Consider the following 23,605-nt stretch of genomic DNA (forward strand, 5'->3'; position numbering starts at 1 on the left):
TGTGGTAATATTAAAAATAACATTTATTCAGTCCTTCAAGATTTGTAGAATGCTTTAGAATTATTGTCTTTTATTAGACTCAAAACAATCCTGAGAGATAGGTCTCATTATTATCCCCATTTTACAGATGAGGAAACTGAGACAGAAATTAAGTAGCTTACACAGGCTTATACATCGTATACACAATCTACACGATGTGTAAGCAAGACTGAATTTGAACTCATCTCCCTGACTCTAGATCCAAAGGTACTGCTGCCACCTAGTCCCCTCTGCCAAATCTTTTGTTAAGTCTCAGTTCTGCTTTGATATGCTTTACATCTTTGATTCATTCTTATTGCATAATTGAAGAAGAAATGTTATTCTTTTGGAAATAATTGGCTTTACAACTTAAAAACCTTTTGGGATTAGAGGTCAATGTTAGACAAATTTATTTCTCTAGTATTCCATTTAGAACAATTATTTCTGTTTCCAGGTTTAAAGGAAAAATAATTTTTAAAATTTGAATGATTTTTCATGCAATTCAAGTTTTTCTCTCAAATAACCTTTATTTTGATTGCCAATAGTTGAAATCTTAAACTTATGCTTTGATATTTTTTAAAAAATAATTTAAATAGCAGTATTTATTCCAACATGGTATAAAGGTTAACACAGTAACTACTTTTGTCTTTGCTATGAAGTAAAAGGTTAATTTCCTCCTTTTTAAAATTTCTTTTTGACAGAGCAAACGCGATTAAAAAATATCAGAAAAGTATATGGAAGATGTTTATGGTATCGTTTACGGCTATTAAAACCCCAGCCAAATGTAATTCCCACAATAAAGTAAGTATTGATTCTTTATTCAGAAAGAATTTGATTGCTTACTAAGTTCAAGGCATTGGTGAGAAAAAGATTAAGTTCTTGGTCTTGTAAGATTAAGTATGCTCATAAGTCAATATTATAAAAAACAAGATGATAAGTGACCTAAGAGGGGTTCATACAAAACTGGGAAAGTTTAGAGAAAGATTAGCTTGTTTCTGCCTTGGGGCAATTAGGGAAGTTTTCATGGGATTGAGCAGTACCTTAAAGAAAGAGTGTAGAATTTTAACCAAGTGGAAATTGTGGGGAGGATATTCTAGGCAGAATAAATAGTAAGCAAAGGAGAGGAGGCTGTAAGTAAAGGATGTGTTGGGGGGGAAATCAAATAGTCCAGTTTGGTTAGAAATTGGGAGGTGGAGGTTGGAGAAATAGATTAGGACCAGACCTTAAAGAACTTTAATGTTAAGCTAAGAATATGGACTATTAGCAGTAAATAGTAGATATATCAATCAATAAAATATTCAACAAATGTCTACTGTATGCTGGACTGTGCTAAGTGCTGGGGATACAAAGATGTCTATGCTGTCAAGAAAATTACCTTCTATTGGGAAAGGCAGCATATAAGGAGGCAAAATAAATACAAGGTAATTTTATTGACAATTAAGGGAATCAGGGAAAGCCTCATACTGAAAGTGAAAATTGAGCTGAACTTTGAAAGAAACTAGGGGTTTTAAAAAGGTAGAATGAATTGAGGAAGGAGTGCATTACTGTCAACTTTGGGAATCCAAGGCACGGAAAGTGGAATGGTATTTTGATCGGACTGTGAGGGGGATTGATACATAAGAAAATTAGAAAGGTAAATTGGGAATAAACACTGAGGGGCTTTGAAAGCCTATATATTGATCATTCAGGCTAAAGGGAGAAGCCCTTAGAGTTTCTGGAGTAAGGGAGTGAAATGATCATATCTATACTTTAGAGATATTATTTTGGGTGCTTTGTGGAAGGTAGTTTAGAGGGGAGAGTTGGAAGATTTTGTGCTTTAGGAAATCTATTGAGATAGTGATATATGGGGAGACTGGGAGTCAGATAGACTTAATGTGGGGAAATCAAGTCAAAGCATCTTATCATGGCTCTAGAAAGAAGTAACGATTATTTAAACTACCATGGTGGTGGTGAAAATCGATTGAAGGACTTAGTAACTAGAATGAAGATTTAAAGGAGAGAGAGGAATCAAAGGTAATTGACATTTTTACCCTGGATGCCTGGGAGACTGGTGGTACTATTAATAGGAAGTAGGAACATGAGGAGGGGAAGCCCTTTTGTGTTCATACTTTTTGCTCATGGTGTTTCTTATACCTAGATACCCTTTTCTCTTTTTTGCTGATTTTCTCTCTAACCTTTAAAACCCATCCTTCTCTTCCTTCTCTTTTAAGTATTCCTCATCCTTTTTGTCAATAACTAACTTTTTTGGATTTCACATAGCTTTTTATTTTGTAGTTCTAATGTGTTTGTCATGTAATGGCATATATTATAGATGTCTCTTTGTTTTGTCCTCCACCCCAATTAAAATAAAAACTCCATGTGGGCAAGGACTGTTTTATGTGTAAGTTTTGTATCTCCATTGCCTAGCACAGCAACTTTTACAACAGTAGGTGCTTAATAATACCTGACATAGTACTTTAAATTTTGCAAAATATCTTACATTTATTATCTCACTTGAGTATCAAAAAAAACTCCATGAAATTATCTCCATTGTACAAATGAGAAAACAAATTCAGATGACTTTGGGTTGTAGTAGTTGGAGGGAAAGGATTTTAAAGTGATGAGTTTATTTTTGGATAGATTGAATTGATGTGAAAATGTATAGCTATCTGGGAAGCAATTAGAAATAATAGATTGAAGATTAGATTAGAAATGTATTCATAGAGATTTAAACTGGAATATATCCAACAAGTTAGAAAGAAAAGAACATTTAGAATAGATCCTTGCAGATGAAAGAGGAAGAGGAACCAGTGAAGGAAGCAAAAAGGCAATTTTTTTCCTCATCTTTGTTTATGGTATTTTGATATTTATGATACATTTTGATAATTATGATACATTTAAGTAAGTCTTGTAAAACAAATTTCTAACACTACTACTAGCAATAGCACTTTTCAAAGAAGTAATGTGATAGTGATAATCAGATCACGAGGGCAGCATTACAGCTTGACATCTAAGACTTTCTTTTTTACACTAAATAGATGTTTAAATGCAACATTCTCATTTTAGTTCCTTCAGATATTTTAATTTGGGTAGATGTGATTACATTTTGATTTTCTTTTAAATGTGTGAAAAGATAGAAAAATGTCTTTCTTAATTATAAAATGCTTTCCCCTGTTTGCAAAACAGTCCTGTGTTAAAAATAACTACAAAAATCAAACTCCACAAAAAGTGGTTTTTCTTACTATTTGTAAAGGATTAACTTTATAATAGTCCTCAGATATATTTTAACATTTTATATATTTCAAAAAATATATTTTTAGTATTACATATTAAAATACATTTATGTAAAATAAAAGGTAGAATTAATCTTTTTAATAAATAGTTTAAAATTGTTGTTTATAATATTTTACTGGCTGCATTTTAAATTTAGACTTTCACATATATGGTTTATATCATTTTTATTCTCCTGTTCTGCTGCCTGTTGATATTTAAGTTGATACTTGATGATATTTTGAACCTCTTGAGTGTTATTTTCTCTATAATTTATTTTACTGGAAACACTAAACAGTTTGTGATTCACCTTAATTGAAAGTAAAGCTTAAAAGTTATTTATCTTCAGAAAAAAGGCAGATGCTGATACTAACTCAGATAGTTAAAAAGCCATCGTGAACTTTTATGTTTGTTTAATCCTAGAATAGCTTTTAAAATAAAAAAAAATTGTTGTAGCCCCTAGTTTGTCTTTTCCCACATTCCTAAAGGTAGGAGCCAAATATGGGAAATTTTAAAGAAATAATTTGTGAACTATGTTTTAAGAAAGAACATGGAGGCAGCTTAAAGTAAATTCCATTAGTTCCTTGTCTCAATATCCAATGTGGAATTATCATGTTATTTTTTGAGTTTCCAGTGCAAACCACCAAACCCAAGTGTGCACCTTGTTTTTATTTCAATGAAAAGATCCCATAATTAGGAAATGGATTAATTATTATTATTAGATAATTGTGGACACTGAGTTTAAATGTTAATAGCATACTTTTGTTGAAGTGAATCAGATTTTTGTGTTTGTTGTTTTGATCATCCTGTTTATTTTTCTTGCAGTTACTTTCAAACAAATCAAAATATATAAATCTGTTTACATCATACTCGTTTTTTCCCCCCAAACAGGAAAATAATTCTGCTTGCAGGGTGGGCATTGTTTTTATTCCTTGCATACAAAGTTTCCAAAACAGACAGAGAGTATCAAGAATACAACCCTTATGAAGTCTTAAATTTGGATCCTGTAAGTAGTGTTTTTCGTGTAATGCACATTAATTTAATGAATCCATGAAAAAGTGTAGGCTCAGCTCCTAACAAAAATTAGATAGTGGGCAAATAAAAATTTTGAAATGCAATTCTTAGTTCTGGTATTAAATTTTCTTTTCAGGATATTTTATCAGGATTAATTTTTGTTATTTGTTTAGTCATTTTGTTGCTGAGAACTTGGTGAACTGGCAAAATACTTAAATAGTAAAAGGTTGTTTTTTTTTTTTTTTTCCCTTGTGTGAAGCTGTTTAAATCATTGGAATCAAAGACTCTGAGATCTGAGAATTATAGATTCAGAGTTAGGAAAACCTAAAGTGATTAATAAAGATTAATCAACAGGCATTTATTAAGCACCTATTATAATCTGAGTGTTGGGGATACAAAAATAAAACTATTCCTGTTGTCAGGAAGCTTCTATTTTATTGGGGGAGAGAATATATGTGTATATATGTTTATTCAAAATACATAAAAATAAATAGAAGTTACCTTTTTGAGGGAAGAGAAGGCACTAACAACTAGAGGAAATCAGGAGCTTCTTATAGAAAGGAGTGCTGTAGCTGAGTCTATTGGAAATTAGGAATGCTAAAAGGTAGAAATATGGTGGGAAGACATCTGTGGTATGATCAAGATCTTATGAAAAACATGATTCAGCGACATTAATTTGCAATAAATAGTTGGACAATTTCAAAGTCGCATGAAGGCTAAGATGGTTTAGAATTGATAGTGTCAAATATAGGGGAAAACTTAAAATTTACTGGGATGTTCTTCCCCACTCTCCCTTTGATGTGAGGTGCAATTTTCAGATTGATGAATAATGTGGGGGGTGGAGGGAAGCAGCTCATTAGCAGAGTGGATAGAGCACCAGCCTGAAGTCAGAAGGACCTGAATTCAAATGTGGCTTCAGACACTTAACACATCCTAGCTTTGTGACTCTGGGCAAGTCACTTAACCCCAATTGCCTTGCAGTCCTTCCCCCCCACCAAAAAAAAAAACCCAATAAAAAAATAACTAGGAAATTTCTTTTAGATGCTACTTAACATTTTAGAATGGAAGGGGATCTCCTACTTGATCTACTTGGGCTGCCTTATCTTACAGATGATGAAAACAAAGCTTTCTTAAAATTGAGGCTTGTGCAAAGTCTATAAATGGCACAGGCCAAACTTAATTTCTTTCATCTTTCTTTTCAGTTCCTCCCACTTTCCCTGCCCTTCAACATAGAAAAATTGCTGAGTGGAATGGCTTGAGCCTACAAAACATGTTTATATAATAGTGTTTGGATTGTATGCTATGTAGTGTATACAATACTATTATATAGAATAAATGGTTCAGGTTTTATTAATCTCTATTAAGTGAAAAAAATAATAAATAAGCATGATAGCTTTTTGATCATTTTAATATCCTAAAAAAGTATAAAGAAAAGTTTAGTAGTAATTATTAGTCAAGACATTAAATGGATTAAAGATTTGGCAACAAATGAAACTGGATAAGTCTTCTGATCTTTATGTTGAAAATTAAACTAGTTCACTTGGTGACTCTTTTAGCTAAAAGTTTTAATTTACTCAAATATTTTCATGATGTTTAAATCTTGAGTGTAATACTTTGTTTTATAGAATGTCAGCTGTGAATAAGTGATAATGATAATGTTTTTTCTTAGTTCATTGCTGTTTGCATTTTAGGTGATGTAATATGATGGATGGTATATTTAGTGCAGTGTCATTGACTTAGTACTAATATTTTTTTATTTTAGGGGGCCACAGTAGCAGAAATTAAGAAACAGTATCGTTTATTGTCACTAAAATATCATCCAGATAAAGGAGGAGATGAAGTTATGTTCATGAGGATAGCAAAGGCCTATGCTGCGTAAGTATTTTACTCACATTATCTAATATGTACTAAACATTTTAATGTAGTGGTAAAAGTAGTTTATTTTTTTCCTTAAAATAGGAAAATAAAAGTACCTCTTTGGTTACTACTTTTATACTGACAAGTATTTTTGCCATATGAATTATTGAATGATGATTTAAATAAAATGACATATTAAGCAAGCTTTTTTGGAAGTTTTAGGTTTTTATCTCTATATTCCCCTTTCTTTCCCTTTCTTCCCTTCTACTCTGTAGAATCCTTATCTTCTTTCTTACCTGTTTTTCTGGCTTTTTTTTTTTTTTTTTATCTATATACATGTATGTGTATGTAAAGATATATACGATTTCTTTGTTTTTCTTCTTTTAGAGCGTCTGATCTGCTGTTGAGCCTTTTCTCTTTACTCTCATACTTTGTTGTCCTCATGACAACTTATTCTTTTTCTATCTGCTATTATATGTGGATTTTTAGGGTTTTCTTTTGGCTATTTGTCAGTTTTTCCCTTAAAGAAGACTTTTAAAACTTCTGATTGTTTTTCCTGCGTTGCTTAAAGTAATATTGCCAAAATACAGTTATTGTGTGTGTGTGTGTGTGTGTGTGTGTGTGTGTGTGTGTGTGTTTGTCTTTTCCTCTATTTTATTAAATTGTATTTGTTGGGGCCGCTGGCTAGCACAATGGATGATTGATCACTGACCCCAGAATTGGGAGGACCTGAGTTCCAAATATGACTATAGACACTTGGCATTTAGTGGCTGTGTGACCCTGGGCAAATCACTTAACCCCAATTGTATTTGTATTTTGTACAATTGTGCCAATTGTACAGACAGTTCCTGTAGACATTTGTTAATACAGTAGAATAATTTCATATGTAGGATGTTGCAGAAATTTTTAACTTTTTTTTTGTCATGAACTCCTTTGGCAGTTTGCTAAATGTTCTACATTCCTTTACAGAATCGTGTTTTTAAATACATAAAATCCCTAGAATTATAAGAAGAAACCAATTATGCAGAAATACAGTTATCAGAATTTTTTTTTTTTTAATTCACAGACCAAGGTTAAGAAACATTGTCCTATAGTGATCTTTCTCCCATCTGTGCCACTTTGAAAAAGACCCCCTTCAGTATTCTCATAGTTAAATAATAGTGATGAGAATTAGTAGATAGTCTCTGTATATTGTGATCTCTATTTTTCCCCTTTTTTTTTTTTTCCAATTTTTTTCTGAAGACAAAAGGGGTCTATTTCTCTTTTTTATTGAAGTGAGTTCAGTGATTGATGGGAACTGTCAGGATTGGAGAAACATGATAAACTTGCCAGAAGCTTATCTTCTTTTTTATTCCTAGCCATATTCACTTATCTATTAAATAGTTATGACCTGGAGAAAAGAATAATTGCATTTTGAGGAGAGTTTAGGTCATACATGTTATTTGTGCTGATAGTTCCTGCCCAAGGAAGTAGGACCAGTATTGCTATGATGGAAATAAAATAATAAATATGAATCTTGGCAGATTCCTTTTTGTACTGTGAATGGTATAGCTCAGAAAATGGGATAATTTGTCCTTTATTCTTAAAACACACCAGTGGTACCATTCAGAGTCACAGTGTCTTGAACTTTTAGGTAATTAAAAAAACAATGCCTGCAAGTTGGGTGTTTTTTCTCCTTCCTTCCCAATTCTTTCCCTACTCCTAAAAGCAAAATAAAAGATTTCCTATATTCTTATCTTCCCCTCATCTCTTCTCTCCGCCCCCCCCCCCCCCCCCCCCCCCCCCCCCCCCCCCTTCCAATTATATACTTAAAGCCCCAGATAAATTTTCCTGGGTAAAGGTACATGGAGAAATAATTTACTTGCAGCCTGAGGTTAGATGTTGAAATAATTGACAGGTCACTGATGACAAACGTAGTCTAATTAGGTCTTTTGTACAAAAACAAGATAATAGTATTTCAGTACTTTACTTATTATTGGAACAGTAGTCCAGTCAGTTATGTTTAGTGATGGTATAGAAAATGTGACAGCTATATTACCATTCTCTTCCAGCTTTTTTTTACAATAGTACCAGAGAGTAAAGGTATGGAACTATCAAAATTAAGTCTTTTGATGGTTACTTAGGGTGTTGAATATGTAAGTGTTGTATGTGACTAGAAAAATGCTGTATACATAGACTCTGCTGTTAAGCCAGCTTTCCTCTTTATTGCTGTAGCTTAGATGCATATAACAAAGATGCTTATAAACAAAAGGTTAGAATATAGGGTAGAGTTAAAATACATTTTCTACATAAATATATGGGTTTGTCTGTCATCAGACAAGACATTTTTTGCAGATAAAATTTCCGAGGAAATTATATTATCAAAACTTTGATAATTTTGTTTTTATTCAGTGAATATCAAGGAACCATTGTGTTTCACTCAAATTCTTCAAGTTGATAAATATACTTCTGTTAGTCTCCTGGTCTAATAATGTTTATTTTCATTTATATATTTCTTTAAATTTTTATAATCTTTTCCTTCTGAAAATAAATTTTATTAGTCTTTGGGGAGATTGAGCTTGATGGATCTTGAATTTGGGAGTTTTCAGCTGTAGGAAGTTAAAGCTGAAAGGGTGTCTTCCGTAAGTATGGCCTCAGTATGGTAAGCCCCCAAGAAGGGGAGGGGCTGCTTAAGGATGAATAAACTTACTGAGGTTCAAGTGGACCTGGTCAGAGCTTTTTTTTTAAAATTTTTAATTGAAGCTTTTTATTTTAAAAATATATGCAAGAATATTCACTGTTGACTCTTGCAAAACTTTGTGTTCCAATTTCCTTCCCCTTTCCTCTCCCTCCCTCCCTGAGATGGCAAGTAAATATGTTAAACATAGTAAATATATATGTAAATCCAGTATAGGCATACATATTTATACAGTTATCTTGCTGCACAAGAAAAATCAGATCCAATAGAGAAAAAAATGAGAAAGAAAATAAAATTCATGCAAACAACAAAAGAATTGAAAATGCTATGTTGTGATCTACGCTCAGTTCCCCCTGTCCTCTCTCTAGGTTTAGATAGCTTTCATCATCACAAGATCATTGGAACTGGCCTGAATCATCTCACTGTTGAGAAGAGCCATGTTCTTCAGAATCATTGTATAATCATTCTGTTGCCGTGTACAGTGATCTCTTGGTTCTGGTCATTTCACTTAGCATCAATTCATGTAAGTCTCTCCAGGCCTTTCTGAAATCATCCTGCTGATTGTTTCTCAAAGAACTTCTATCTTCTATAACATTCATATACCATAACTTAGCCATTCTCCAACTGATGGGCATCCACTCAGTTCCAGTTTCTTGCCACTACAAAGAGTGCTGCCACAAACATTTTTGCACATGTGATTCTCTTTCCTTCTTTTAAGATCTCTTTGGGGTATAAGCCCAGTAGTAACACTGCTGGATCAAAGGGTATGCACAGTTTGATAGTCTTTTGGGCATACTTCCAAATTGCTCTCCAGAATTGTTGGATCAGTTCACAGTTCCACCAACAATGTAGTAGTGTCCCAGTTTTCCCACATCCCCTCCAACATTTGTCATCATCTTAGCCAATCTGAGAGGTGTGTAGTGTCTTAATTTGCATTTCTCTGATCAATAGTGATTTAGAGCACCTTTTCATATAACTTGAAATAGTTTCAATTTCTTCATCTGAAAATTGTCTGTTCATATCCTTTGCTGATCAGAGCTTCTGCGCTTATCAGTAGTGGGGTCAGGCCTCTGAGTGACTACTGTACTCTGGGCAAGATGAGGAGATCCAGTCTTCTGTCCTCCTAAACTCATTGAGATTAATGCCCATAGCTATGAAAAATATGTGAAATATACATTTAATAAATGATTGATGTTTTTCTTCTGATTTTTTTTTTTTTTTGTGGGATGTTCTTTAATCTTCAGGTCACACAGTCGTTTTGAATTTAATATGAAATATGTAGTAAGATGTAATTTAAGATATAATATATAAGCCTAATTTCTGCCAATTTCCAAAGTTTTTTTTTATATTTTTAAGTAGTATTTTACTTTTCCCCAGTTACACTTAAAGATATACATATACATATATATATATATATATATATATATATATATATATATATATATATATATATAAAATATTCATTAAAAAAAAAAACTAAATCAACGTAACCAAGAATAGAAGGAAAGCAGAAAGCTGGGGACCAATTTTTATAGCAAATGTTTCTGATATGGGCTTTATTTCTCAAATATATAGAGAATTGAGTCAAATTTGTAAGAATACAAGTCATGCCCATTTGATAAAGGGTCAAAGGATATAAACAGACAGTATTCAGATGGAAGACTTTGAAGCTATTTGCAGTCATATGAAAAAATGCTCTAAATCACTATTGATTAGAGAAATGCACATTAAAGCAAATCTGAGGTATGACCTCACGCTATCAGATTGGTTAATATGACAGAAAAGGAAAATGATAAATGTTGGAGGAAATATGAGAAAACTGGTACACTAACACACTGTTGGTGGATTTGTGAACTGACCCAACCATTCTGGAGAGCAATTTGGAAGTATGCCCAAAAGACTATCAAACTGTTCGTAATCTTTTGATCCAACAATACCACCATTAGGTCTGTATCCCAGAAAGATTATTAAGAAAAAAGGGAAAAGAACCTATTTGTATGAAAATATTTATAGTTTTTGTTCAAGTGGTGGCTAAAAATTGGAAATCAAGGGGTTGCCCATCAATTGGAGAATGGCTAAATGGGCTGTGGCATATGATTATGATGGAGTTGTTTTTGTGCTATATGAAATAACAAGCAAGATGCTGGAAAGACTCACCCGAACTGATGTTAAGAGAAAATGAGAAGAACTAGGAGAAAGTTGTAAACAGTAACAGCAATATTGCAAGATGATCAATTGTGAATAATTTAGGTATTTTCATCAACAAATGACTCAAGAAAATTCTGAAGAACATATGATTTAAAAAAAATTGCTATCCAGAGAAAGAACTGATGGAGTCTCAATACAGATAAAAGCATACTTTAACAAAGGATGCTGTCCATTCCTTTTTTATAACAGCTTTCATGTAGTCCAGTAATTTTAAAGTTATTTTTTCCTAGCTTTATTTTCTAGGTCAGTTATTTTCCAATAAGATATTTCATATTTTCAGTGTATTTAAAATTTTTTTTCATTTCTTTTTTCGTTTTCTTTGATTGATTTTTGACGTCTCATGGAGATATTAGTGTTCATTTCCCTAATTTTGATTTTTATGGAATTACATTCTTCATTGAACTTTTGTACCTCCTTTTCCATTTAGCCAATTCTACTTTTTAAGGATTTGTTTTCTTCATTGAATTTTTGTATATCTTTTTCCATCTTTTGTGTTTCTTTTACCATGCTCTTGACTTCTTTTTTCCTGGCTCTCTTGCATAATTCTCATTTCTTTCCCCAGTTTATCTTCTACTTCTCTTATTTGATTTTTAAAATACTTTTGTAGTCTTTCCAGGGGTTCTGTTTTGGAACTGAGACCAATTCATATTTCTCTTTGAGGTTTTGCTTGAAAGCATTTTGGCATTGTTATTCTCTTTTGAGTTTGTGTTTTTATCTTTCCTAGTGTTTTTATTTTTATTTTTATTTTTGCTCATTTTCTAGCTTATTTTATGACTTTTATAGTTTAATTCTGCTCCTGCATTGTTTCAAGTTCCTTGATCCAGGAACCCAGGGTCTTGGCCATGGCCTTCTGTGTTTGCGTCTCCAGGCCTGGTTGCTTGCCTGCTGTACTGTTCCTTTTCATTCAAGTGAGAGAGAACTTTCTTGCAGTCCTTATAAGTTGTCTTGTGCTGGAAGATTGTTTCACTTTATCCTTTTGTAGGTTCTGCCACTTAGGAATTCATTTTGGGACATTATTTAAAGTTGTTTGTTGGGGAATTTAGAACAGCTCAGATAAGTTCCTGCTGCTTCTTTGCCATCTTGGCTCTAACTCCCAATATTCCCCAGCATTTCTTATCAAAAAGGAAGTTCTTTCATAAGTAATTTGTGTTTTGGGTAATTGAGTTTCGTTATTTGATTTTTCCCTATATACTGCTCTTCATATACCACCTAATCAGGTAGGTACTTCATGTTTTCTGACAACATGCAAAATTGAGTTTAAAACAAATTATATTTAAATTCAGAAAGTTGGAAAGTTTAATAATAAAGTGTTGCTGGTGGTGTGCTGCAAATGTTCCTTTTTCGATCATTAGCATGAGGCTTCTAATGCTGCTTTTAACATCGGCAAACAGTTCTTATGTTGATTTTCTTGTGAATTAGAATCTCTTCTGATGCAAATATATGATATTTTCTGGTGAAATTGAAAGGAATTTTCACTAAGGGAAATTAAAAAAAAAACCCTACAATATAATTATTTGTTTTCCCTTTTCTCTCCTTCCCTTCCTCCTTACCTTTACCTCTTTTTTCCCTTTCTCCCTCCCTCTTTCCTTCTCTACTTCCCTCCCTTCTTTTGAATCCTCCTTCTCTCCCTTATTTTTTCTTTCATCTTATTTTTTCTTCCTTATTTTTCTTCTTTCTTATTTTCTTCCTTTTTTTCTTCTTTCCTTCCTCACTTCCTTCTTTCCCTAGATCAGTATATTTGTCATGAATTAGGATATATGTTTTCTCCTCAATCCTCTTGCCCCTCAAGATAAAAATCTCTATGTGATCCTCTATGATGCCTGTACCCCTGAGTTGGTGTTTTTGTCAGACCCCTAAAAACACAATCAGCCTCTGTTCACAGTAGACATTATGATTGAAGGACTTCCTGATGTCTATCAGAAGTACAGTAATAATGGCTAGAGTCCACTGGCAGCTTGGGAGGTAGATGAGTTCTCTTAGCTGTCTTCTGATGATATAATTGCAATTTAGCTTGGAAATTATGTCCAGAGGCCAAATTTTAGAACCACTGGATGAAACCATCTTAAAAATTTTTTTTTCTGATAAGGTGGTTGATCAGTGACATAAGTTAGGTTCACAGGATAAAATAGTCAATGACTATAGTAATCTAATGTTTGACAAACTCTAAACTCCCAGCTTTTGGGATAAATACTCATTATTTGACAAAAATTGCTGGGAAAATTGAAAACTAGTATGGCAGAAATTAGACACTGACCCACACCTAATATCCTAGATCAAGATAAGGTCAAAATGGATTCATGATTTAGACATAAAGAGTGATATTATAAGCAAATTAATAGAACAAAGTATAGTTTACCTTCACATCTATGGAGAAGGAAGGGATTTGTGTCCAAAGAAGAACTGGACATCATTATTGAACAAAAAATAGATAATTTTGATTATATTAAGTTAAAAAGTTTTTGTACAAACAGAACTAAAGATTAAAAAGGAATCAATAAACTGGGAAAGCATTTTTACATTCAGAGGTTCTGATAAAGGCATTTCAAAAATATAGAGAATTGACTCAAATTCATTAGAATTCAAGCCATTCTTCATTTGATAAATGGTAAAAGGATATTAACAGATATTTTTCAGATGAAGAAATTAAAACCATTTCTACTCATGAAAAGTTTTTCTAAGTCACTGTTGGATCAGAGATATGCAAATTAAGACAACTCTGAGATACCACTACATACTTTTCAAATTGGCTAAGATGACAGGAAAAGACAATGACGAATGTTGAAGGGGATATGGGAAAACTGGGACACTGATACACTGTTGGTGGAACTGTGAACTGATCCAACCATTCTGAAGAGCAATTTAGAACTATGCTCAAAAAGTTACCAAACTGTGCATATCCTTTGATCCAGCAGTGTTTGTACAGGGATTATATCCTAAAGAGATTTTAAAGGATGGAAAGGGATCCTACATGTGCAAAAATGCTTGTGGCAGCTCTTTTTGTAGTGACTAGAAACTGGAAACTGAGTGGATGCCCATCAGTTGGAGAATGGCTGAATAAGTTATGGTATATGAATATCATAGAATATTATTGTTCTGTAAGAAATGACCAAAAGGAAGATTTCAGAGAGGCCTGGAGAGACTTACATGAACTAATGCTACGTGAAATAAGCAAAACCAGGAAATCATGGTACATGGCAACAAGAAGATTATATCATGATCAATTCTGATGGACATGGCTCTTTTCAACAATGAGATGATTCGGGCCAGTTCCAATGATCTGGTGATGATGAGAGCCATCTACACTCAGAGAGGATTGATGGGAACTGAGTGTAGATCATTATATAGTATTTTCACTTTTTGTTGTTTGCTTGAATTTTATTTTCTTTTTCATTTTTTTCCCTTTTTGATCTGATTTTTCTTTTGCAACAAGATAATTGTATAAATATGTATGCATATTTATAGATGAGGGGAAGGAGGAGAATTGGAATGCAAGGTTTTGCAAGGGTTAATGTTGAAAACTTAGCCATGCATATCTTTTGAAAATGAAAAAGCTTTATTAAAAATTAAAAACAAAAAACTAAAAAATTTTCTGAAATTTTAATATGTTCACCTATTATTTATTCTATACTAGATTGAAGTATTCTGGCTGAGTTATCCCCTTTACTTTTTAATAATTTTTCATCAAAAAATTTTAAAGTATTAAAAAATATTTTGAGTATTCAGTTGATAATTTGACATTTCTTAAATGACTCAAGGTGAACATAACAGAATGTGGTGGAAATTAAACTATATTCTTTTTTTTTTTTTTTTTTTTTTTATTTAATAGCCTTTAATTTACAGGATATATATACATGGGTAACTTTACAGCATTAACAATTGCCAAACCTCTTGTTCCAATTTTTCACCTCTTACCCCCCCCCCACCCCCTCCCCTAAATGGCAGGATGACCAGTAGATTAAACTATATTCTTTAAAAATAGAGTGGACATGCTGGACATAACTCTCAACAAATTTTTAAATGTCTCTAAGGCCCCTTCTAGCTCTAAGTCAATTGTTATACCATGTATTACTGTCCTGTGTTGTTCCACACTACCTCTCAGGGATTATTGAATTGAATGTAGCTTTTTGTATCTAAACTGAATAGTTCCAAATAGCTCTGCTTACTGATGTTTAAATTCATAAGTTTAATCTTTTCAAATTATTAGTAGCAAATTTCTTTCCTTGCTATTACAGTAAAACTCATCTTTATGTGATCTTATGTTTGAATATACTAGAACAGGTCTTTTACTACATGATCAGTTTCTTTTTCTAGTCATACATATCCTTGTATTTTGTGAGTAAATAGTTACTAGCAATATATTTTAGTTTTATACTCATGAAATGTCTTTCTATATCCCAAATTTTAAGTAACTTACAGGTTTCTTTCTTAAGGTATATTTCCACATGATTTTTAGGCTTTTCACATTACTGAAAGAGCAGTAGTATTTAAAGGATGATCACTAGATAGGGAACAGCTTAAGATTCTTTAAAAAAATGAATTGTTTTTGTAATTGTTTGGAAAGACATTGTGGTCTATCAGGGCATATGAACTAAGAGTCAGAAAACCTGGGATCTGTTCTTGGCCCTTCCCTTTATTCTGTGACTTTAAAAAGTTTACACACCTTTTATGAAATACAATTTCTCATCTCTAGTATAAGAATCATATGCCCTGTATACTTCTTTAAATTGTTGTAAAGATCATGTAGGCAAAGTATGTAAAAACACTTTGAAAATTGCATATTTTGGAAATGCAGGGTGGCATAATCTGTGCATATATATTAATGTTAGCATATCTTTCTGACTTCTGATTTTTTTTTTAAATATTAGTTTAACTGATGAAGAATCTCGGAAAAATTGGGAAGAATACGGAAATCCAGATGGGCCACAAGGTAATGGATCTTAAAACTTCCAGTATTATAGAGGTGGCTATTGCAAAATTAATAACTAGATTAGAAGGCATACCTTTGCTTTTTTTAAAAGATGAGAGAGTAAATATGAGTATTTATAAGAATCTTAAGTGAGACATTTATTATCTGTAGAGTAAGTGTTATTTAAATACATTTCTCCCCTTATTCAAGAAACTAGGTTGAAGAGTTAGGCTCCAGAAAATACTTAGGAAAAAATATAATCAGCATATTGTTAAATCACTTCAAGCTAACTTATAGAAACATGGTTGAAAATTCTGTTTTTTAAAAATTTAAATTATTACAAAAATTCAGGTCCAAAAATAGGGGAAAAACATTCTTTTTGCAGTTATTTTGTAAGAATTACTTGAGTCCTAAAAGTAACTGATTCCATTAAAAGCTATAGAAATAATCTTGTAAATTTGAGAATTATAAATTTAGTACACTCTCTAATATTTTTTTTTGGTCAAATAATTAACTAAATAGACAAAATAAATTAAAAAATGAGACATTGTTGAAATTCTTTTTAGAAACTTGGATATTTTTATCCTTTTAGCCACAAGTTTTGGAATTGCTTTGCCAGCTTGGATTGTGGATCAGAAAAACTCAATTTTGGTAAGTGTTCTCAATGAAAGGCTTCTGAAATATGATGATTGTATGTGATATGAGACTGTCAAACACAGTTTTAGTGTATTGCCTTGTTCTTATTGGGGCACGTAGATGACATGGTGAATAGAGTGCTGGACCTGGAGTCAAAAAGACTCCTCTCCCTATGTTCAGATCTGGCCTCAGATACTTTGTGATTCTGGGAAATTACTTCATTCTGTTTGCCTCAGTTTCTTTATCTGTATGATGAGCTGGAGAAGGAAAAGGCAAACCATTCCAATGTCTTTGCCAAGAAAACCCCAAATAGGATCCTCAAGAGTTGGATATAATTCGAAAAAAAAGACTGAACAACAAACCTCTTGTTATGTATTGTATAACTCTTAAGATGAGTGAGGAAATTGGTCCATTTTTATTGCTGCTGGAGAGAGAGAGAGAGTGTGTGTGTGTGCATCATGGCAGTAAAAATTCCAAAAAATACTCAATAAAACTTAATATGGTGATAGTTCCTTGTTTTGAAAAGTTTGAGAATAGCTTCTAACCCACTGTGGCAGCCTTTTATCCCTACCCTGTAGGATTTAAATTATCTGAATTTCAAATATGCTCAGTGGGCATTTTTAGGAGGAAATAAGTTGTCAGAAGAAGTGATGATGTCTTTATTGCACAAAACCAAACCAAAACAAAAAACTAAATAATTTGGAAATCACTCTATTTTTTGACAAGATACAGAAGATGAAAGGCATCATGGTTAAAATGGTTATCAGTGGATTTTGAATAAGAGGATGTGGTTTTGAATTCCATCTGTGCCAATTAACTCCCTTTTTGCAAACCTCCGCAAATCATTTAACTTTTTATCTTCAGTTTCTTCATCTGTAAAATGAATGAGGCTTGGAATAATTAATTCATAAGTTCTTAAATCTCTTCAAATTAATCTTTTAATTATCTCAATGGTATTTTAGTTTTTCAAATATTTTTTCAAAGATATTTTCAATATTCATATTTTTTATTAGTATTAAACATTTATATCAGGCATGCAGTTTACATGCATATTACTGAGCAAAATTGGATTGCAAACAAATGTACAAATATCTTAACAAGCATTACTAATTCTAGTGTTATAAGCATATTAATGGAACTGTTAAGGAAGAATCATGGAAGAGGACTGTACCCATCGCATTTTTTTTTTTTTTTTAACCAAGCCAAAACTCTCGGTAACACTATAATGGCAATACTTAAAAGAAACAGAGAAAACATTTTCTCCTTCATTTTTACTACTATTTTTCTAGTATTTTCTACATTTTTTTACTACTACTATTTTGTCAGAATCACTTGCTTTGTATTTAGTGAATTAGGCAGGAAAGTTAACAGTGCATGCATTTTGGCCAATGTCAATTTCTTTTGTAAGCAAAAGTTTTAAGGGAATAAAGGTGGCCACATTGGGAATCTGCCTTTTCTTCCTGTGCAGTGTAAGCCTTCATTGTACTTTGATTCAGTGATTGGAGGTGGGCATAATATTGGTTTTTATAAGATGTAGTATTCCATTTTTTTCTTCCTCACTCCCCTTCCAATACAGCAAGCAACCTGATATTGGTTAAATATATGCAATCCTTTTCTATATTTGTCATGTTGTGCAAGAAAAATCTTAATCCTTATGTATGATATACTTCACATTCTTACTTATTAGCTTGCTTTGATTCATATAAATTTGTTTAAAAATATTTTCAATTGAAAATGTCTGTAGTTATTAAATGTTATCTTGTTTGTGGCACAGTGACAGCTCTGTAAGAAATCATTGTGTCTGGCCACTGCAGTTTTACTAATTTACTATAGTTTGTCATGTTCAGGGCTTGCCAAGTAGAATCTCTACACAATTATTAGATCTAATTTAAGGGGAAAGAGTAGGTTAGGAATCCAGAATAATATAAGACAAGGTTTAATCTAAAAGGTAATAGTAGCTTAGGAATCTAAGGTTGTCAAAAGACAAGGCATTTGAGAAGCCAACACAGGAATCCAGGACCTACTGAGTCAAATGCCAACAACCAGCATACCATGAAGAATATCTGATACTTCTATCCTACTGCACAACTTAGAAATTGATGATAAATCCAGTCTCTTACTGCATATTTATTCTTTCCTAACCTTATCTACCCAAATATATATTCTTTATGATATAGGTAACTCTTTTTCCCTTTTTTCCTATCCCAGGTTTTGCTTGTATATGGATTGGCATTTATGGTTATCCTTCCAGTTGTAGTGGTAAGAATTTTAAATGAGATTTTATTATTATATTATATTATTTTTAATAATAAACTTAGGGTAGATTATTTCTGAATTTCACTTATAAAGGATGTTATTAAATATTTGAGCCTAAAAGCCTTATTTTTTATTATATTTTATCTAACTTGCTTTTTACTTGCTTGATATTAAAGTTAATATCTTGAAAATATTAATTGTTCTACTCAAACATTTGGTCCAGATACTTTTATCTTATGCTCTTGTCTTAAGTTTTAGCTGAAACAAGCATTGAGAAATTGATTTATTGATAAACACAAAAGTGATTTAGGTTTAACAGTTCAGTATAAGCATCAATTAATTGTTGATCTGGAATAAACTGTTATCTGTTGGATTAGAGATATGGAGGGGCAGAAAAATCATAAAGTTTTATAGTTTTTAATCCAAGAAAAGAATTGTTGCTGGTAGTCTTTTATATTATTTTATTTATTTATTAGGGCTCTTGGTGGTATAGATCAATACGCTACAGTGGAGACCAGATCTTAATCCGCACAACTCAAATCTATACATATTTTGTATATAAAACCCGAAACATGGATATGAAACGTGAGTAAAGCAAATGTGTTCTGTCATTAGTTTTGTACTTCAGGGCTATTTTCTTCTGTATATTTAAAATCTACAAATCCTGTAGCATTTAGTTAATACAATCTTATGGTTTTTTTGTTTTTTTTTTAAATGATAGAAATGCTTGTATTGGAGAAATTGTAATTTCCAATGTCAAGACAATTCTAAATAGTTTTCTTAGATTACTAAAATTGTGAGAGGATGCTAATACATTTAATACTTCTCAATTTCAACACTTATTATTTATTCCTTTGGTTATTTTTCATGTGAAATTTTAGACTAAAAACTCATTGTACAGTTTTGTATTAATAAATGTAATTTTATATATTGAGAGAAAACTGGTAGTTTGTATTTGAACTTAAGAAGGTGACTACTCTTCCTCCTTTTCATGGTAACTTACTAAAAGTACATTTCTGTACTGTAAAACTACTTTTCTTTATAAATATTAATCATAACTTGTAGTATTCCAGAACTATTGTATTGGAGAGTTTGAAGCCAGATTCAGATTTTTTGGCACCAATTAGATACCGTGGCTTGATGAACTCTAGTGATAGAGAAATCATATTATCTTGAATCACTATCTCCTTTTATACTTATGGACATTCCAATATGTTCATATATGTTTTCTTGTATCTTCTGCTCAGTTTTGTTTCTATATCCTTTTGTGGAGTGAGCGAGTCATTATTTAACAGAACTACAAATATATTTTGAATCCACATTTTACATGCATATTTCATTAATACATATCTTTTAAAAATCAAAAATGCTATACAGGTCTTATGACTTGTGTTGGACTTATCTATAGTTACATTTTGGATTCTCATATAATTTTCTAAAAGAAAATTAAATGGGCTATAATTTCCCAGATGGATATCAGATATATGTGACTGAGATGTAAACAAATTTCAGATTCTTGAGGGAAGGAGGAATTAGATTTCTTTCTTCTTATATAATGTAGTATTTCAGTTTGTCTCAAGCATAATTTTTTTATTTTCTTGAGAGTATTGCATGCTTTATGATAGTATTTAAGGAAATTTTGACAATAGTGTAAATAGTATGTCTGATTTGTGCCAGGAATCTGACATTTTGAGAGCTTTGACACTTTATTATTATTATATTAAACATTTCAGTACCATGTGGTTAAGTAGTTAAAAAATCAGTACTAAAGGGGGCTTCCTCTTAAACCAGACAATGTCCAATGAACCGTAGGTGCCATATTAACCTAGGTTAATGTGGGTTAAAATTTTGAATATATTTGGCTTTTGCCTCTAGGAACTTAATTTTATAATGGGTAAAGAGAGTTTGCGTTTCTTTCTCTCTCTCTTTTTTAGGGACACATGGGCACAACTTTTTTGAATAGGATTTGTTTATCTTTAACAGGTCGTATTTTGCAATCTGAAGTTCATGATGTATATGCTTCTGCCAAATTATAGTAATATATTAATTTTAACAGTGTCTTCAAAACAATACCTTGGGAAAACAATAAAAAGTAAAAAATTGTTTCTGCCATTGTTGAATTTTCAGTAAATGTATCTTAATGTATGGTACAAAGTGGTATTTATTACTTTAGTGTTAGTGAAGTTGTCTTAAGGGAATTTAGTAGATATGCAAATTGATTTTGTTTTTTTAATTTTTATTGTTTCTTTAGGTCTGATAATGGTTTTAGCTGGAGCGTCTGAATTTGATCCTCAGTATAATAAAGATGCTACAAGCAGACCAGCTGATAATATTCAAATACCCCAGGTTAGGTCCTTTCCAAAAAGTACTTTGTTTGATGTTTGCATATTAAATCCAGTGCTACTCTGAGTGTGAGAGAGAGAGAGAGAGAGAGTGAGTGTGTGAGTGTGTGTGTGTGTATGCATGCATGTGTGTGTGTGTGATATATGTTAAGTATTTATCTCATTTACCTAGCTAATCAGAGAAATTGGCAGTATTAATTTAAAGAAGAATGAGCCTCCACTTACCTGCCCATACAGCTTGAAGGCCAGAGTTCTTTTACTGTCTCATCTTGCTAGGATGAAAATTCCTGAAACACTTGAAGAAGGTAATTATGATTCTAACATCTAAAAGGTTTTAATGGAACCAAAACATCAGATTTAATTAGATCTCATGCTATAGTGTTTACATAGCTATTCATTTCTGCTTAATCAAATAATTGCTCAAGGACCCTTTTAAAAAAGGAATCTATATGCTATGTAATTACTTTACAAGTAGCCTGATATGTCAGATATTTTGATGTATTGAATTTTAGTGTTTTGTTTCAAGGTGACAATTCTAATTTTGGGAAGGTTACTTTCATGTTATGTGTAGCCTTTCTTAGAAGAACAACAAAAAAAAAAAAACTTTCCTTCCCGTTCAGAGCCTCAAGATAATGGCCTTCTTTTCTTTAAAGAATATATTATAGATATTGTAGATAGATATTATATTATTATATACATATTATAGATAGAGGGTGGGAGAGTAGGGAATCATATGGGTGCTTCCATGGATATCATTATAATCTAGTCATAAAAATGAGAAAAAGTTTCTCTGAGATTTTTGATGATTTTATAGATACTTTGCATAGTTTTAGATTCATGTCATGGCCAATACTAAAAAGCTTCTTTGTTGACTTTCCATTAAAATTTTATAAATCCAAAACACTTAAAGATAAAGTCATGGATTGGAGAATTTTTTTTGAATCATTAACGATTTTGGGAAGGTCTTTATTTTCAAGATCTTTTTAAATTGAAATTTTACAAAAAAATAATTACAAAACTTTATTCACAAAAGAAATCTTAATAGGTGTTTCTGAAAACTGGGCAGTTAAATAGTAATTAACTGATGAATTGTCATGGCAAATCTTATTACTGACTCAAATCAGAAATAAGCTTTATTTTGCCTTGGCTGCCAAAGAGCTTTATAAACATTTGTGTCTTTTCACCAAATTTTAGTGTTAACTTGTGTTCATCTTTTAAAATTATTTTTTATGTAGGTTAAAAATATGATTAATGCAGGAATCATTTTCTGTATTTGGATGTAAGGATGGATGATAGACTTAAATATTATTCTGAATAATACTTTTTTTACTTTAAAAAAAAATGCTCTTCTTTGTTTGAAGGAGTTCATTTGGTATTTATTCTTAGTTTATTGCCTGTCAGTAATTATAGTTAACTTGGAAATTTCACCAATGGTGGTAATTACTCAGGCTTCTTAAATAAAGTAGAATTAAATCTGTTAGAGAAAAATATAGAGAAGTAAAATCCTAAGCTTAAGATTTTTGTTAAAAATTCTAATTTTGGGTTTGAGGGATCATAGGGTTTTCTGATTTAATTCATTATGGTGAGGTTTAGGAGGATTTTTAAGGTGACCTTATAAAATTGTAATCAGTGCAATTATCTAAGTTTTTCTTGCATGTGGAAGTGAGTTTGCATAGTTCTTGTTGCTACAGTTGATAAATATGATCTAGTCATTAAAAATTAGAAAGATTTCCCTGAGATCTTTGATTATTTTGTAGATCAGCAATTTATCCTGAAAAAGTGCCCTGCCTTACTGCAAGAAATGGTTAATGTAATCTGCCAACTAATAATAATGGCTCGGAGCCGTGAAGGTGAGGAGGAAACATAATTATCTTGTCCTCTTTCTTGCAAGCATATGTAGATTACAATTCACAGATTAAGTCATACTTAAGTGAATTCTGACCATCAGTGCTTGGAGTTTTATTTATCTTTTTTCCTCTTTACTTTTTTGTTTCTGTTTTATATAAAACATACATAACAAAAGGATAAGTATTACTTAATTCGTTTTAAAGTATTAAAACAAACCTCACATATAATGCCAAATAGTTTAAAAAAAAAAAAAAGAAAAAAGGACATAAAAGTATGAGGGTGTGTTGTCATTTCTAAATGGAATCCTAGTTTTTTTAGGTCTTTCTCCTATTTGTCCTTCTTTGTCTCAGCTGTTAAGTATGATAAACTGATAGATCCCAATATTTGTTATGATTATAAAAGTTTTATTGATGAGTAAAATACAAAAACAAATTTTCTCTTAACATTTTCTTCTTTTGTTAATAAAGTAAAACCAATAGAAAAAGGAAGAATGCTTGACAACATACACTATATTTTACATTTGTAGTTCCTCACATTTCTGATGAGAGGAGGGAGATGTTCCATAATAACTTCTTTGGTATCTCAATTGGTCAT

General features: G+C 31.7%; 1 protein-coding gene across 1 annotated transcript in view; it reads left to right on the plus strand.

Moving 5' to 3' along the window:
• Positions 1–23,605, plus strand: part of SEC63 (SEC63 homolog, protein translocation regulator) — a 66,766-nt gene that overhangs the window by 20,925 nt on the left and 22,236 nt on the right. Inside the window, exons 2-11 of the mRNA XM_003769336.4 lie at positions 720–819; positions 4,159–4,273; positions 6,044–6,156; positions 15,889–15,950; positions 16,522–16,580; positions 18,774–18,824; positions 19,298–19,406; positions 21,073–21,167; positions 21,336–21,468; positions 22,921–23,013. Coding sequence (XP_003769384.1) covers positions 720–819; positions 4,159–4,273; positions 6,044–6,156; positions 15,889–15,950; positions 16,522–16,580; positions 18,774–18,824; positions 19,298–19,406; positions 21,073–21,167; positions 21,336–21,468; positions 22,921–23,013 — 930 coding nt within the window. The remainder of the gene's footprint in view (positions 1–719; positions 820–4,158; positions 4,274–6,043; positions 6,157–15,888; positions 15,951–16,521; positions 16,581–18,773; positions 18,825–19,297; positions 19,407–21,072; positions 21,168–21,335; positions 21,469–22,920; positions 23,014–23,605) is intronic.

This window comes from Sarcophilus harrisii, chromosome 4 (assembly GCF_902635505.1).
Source record: "Sarcophilus harrisii chromosome 4, mSarHar1.11, whole genome shotgun sequence".
NCBI classification, from domain to species: Eukaryota; Metazoa; Chordata; class Mammalia; order Dasyuromorphia; family Dasyuridae; genus Sarcophilus; species Sarcophilus harrisii.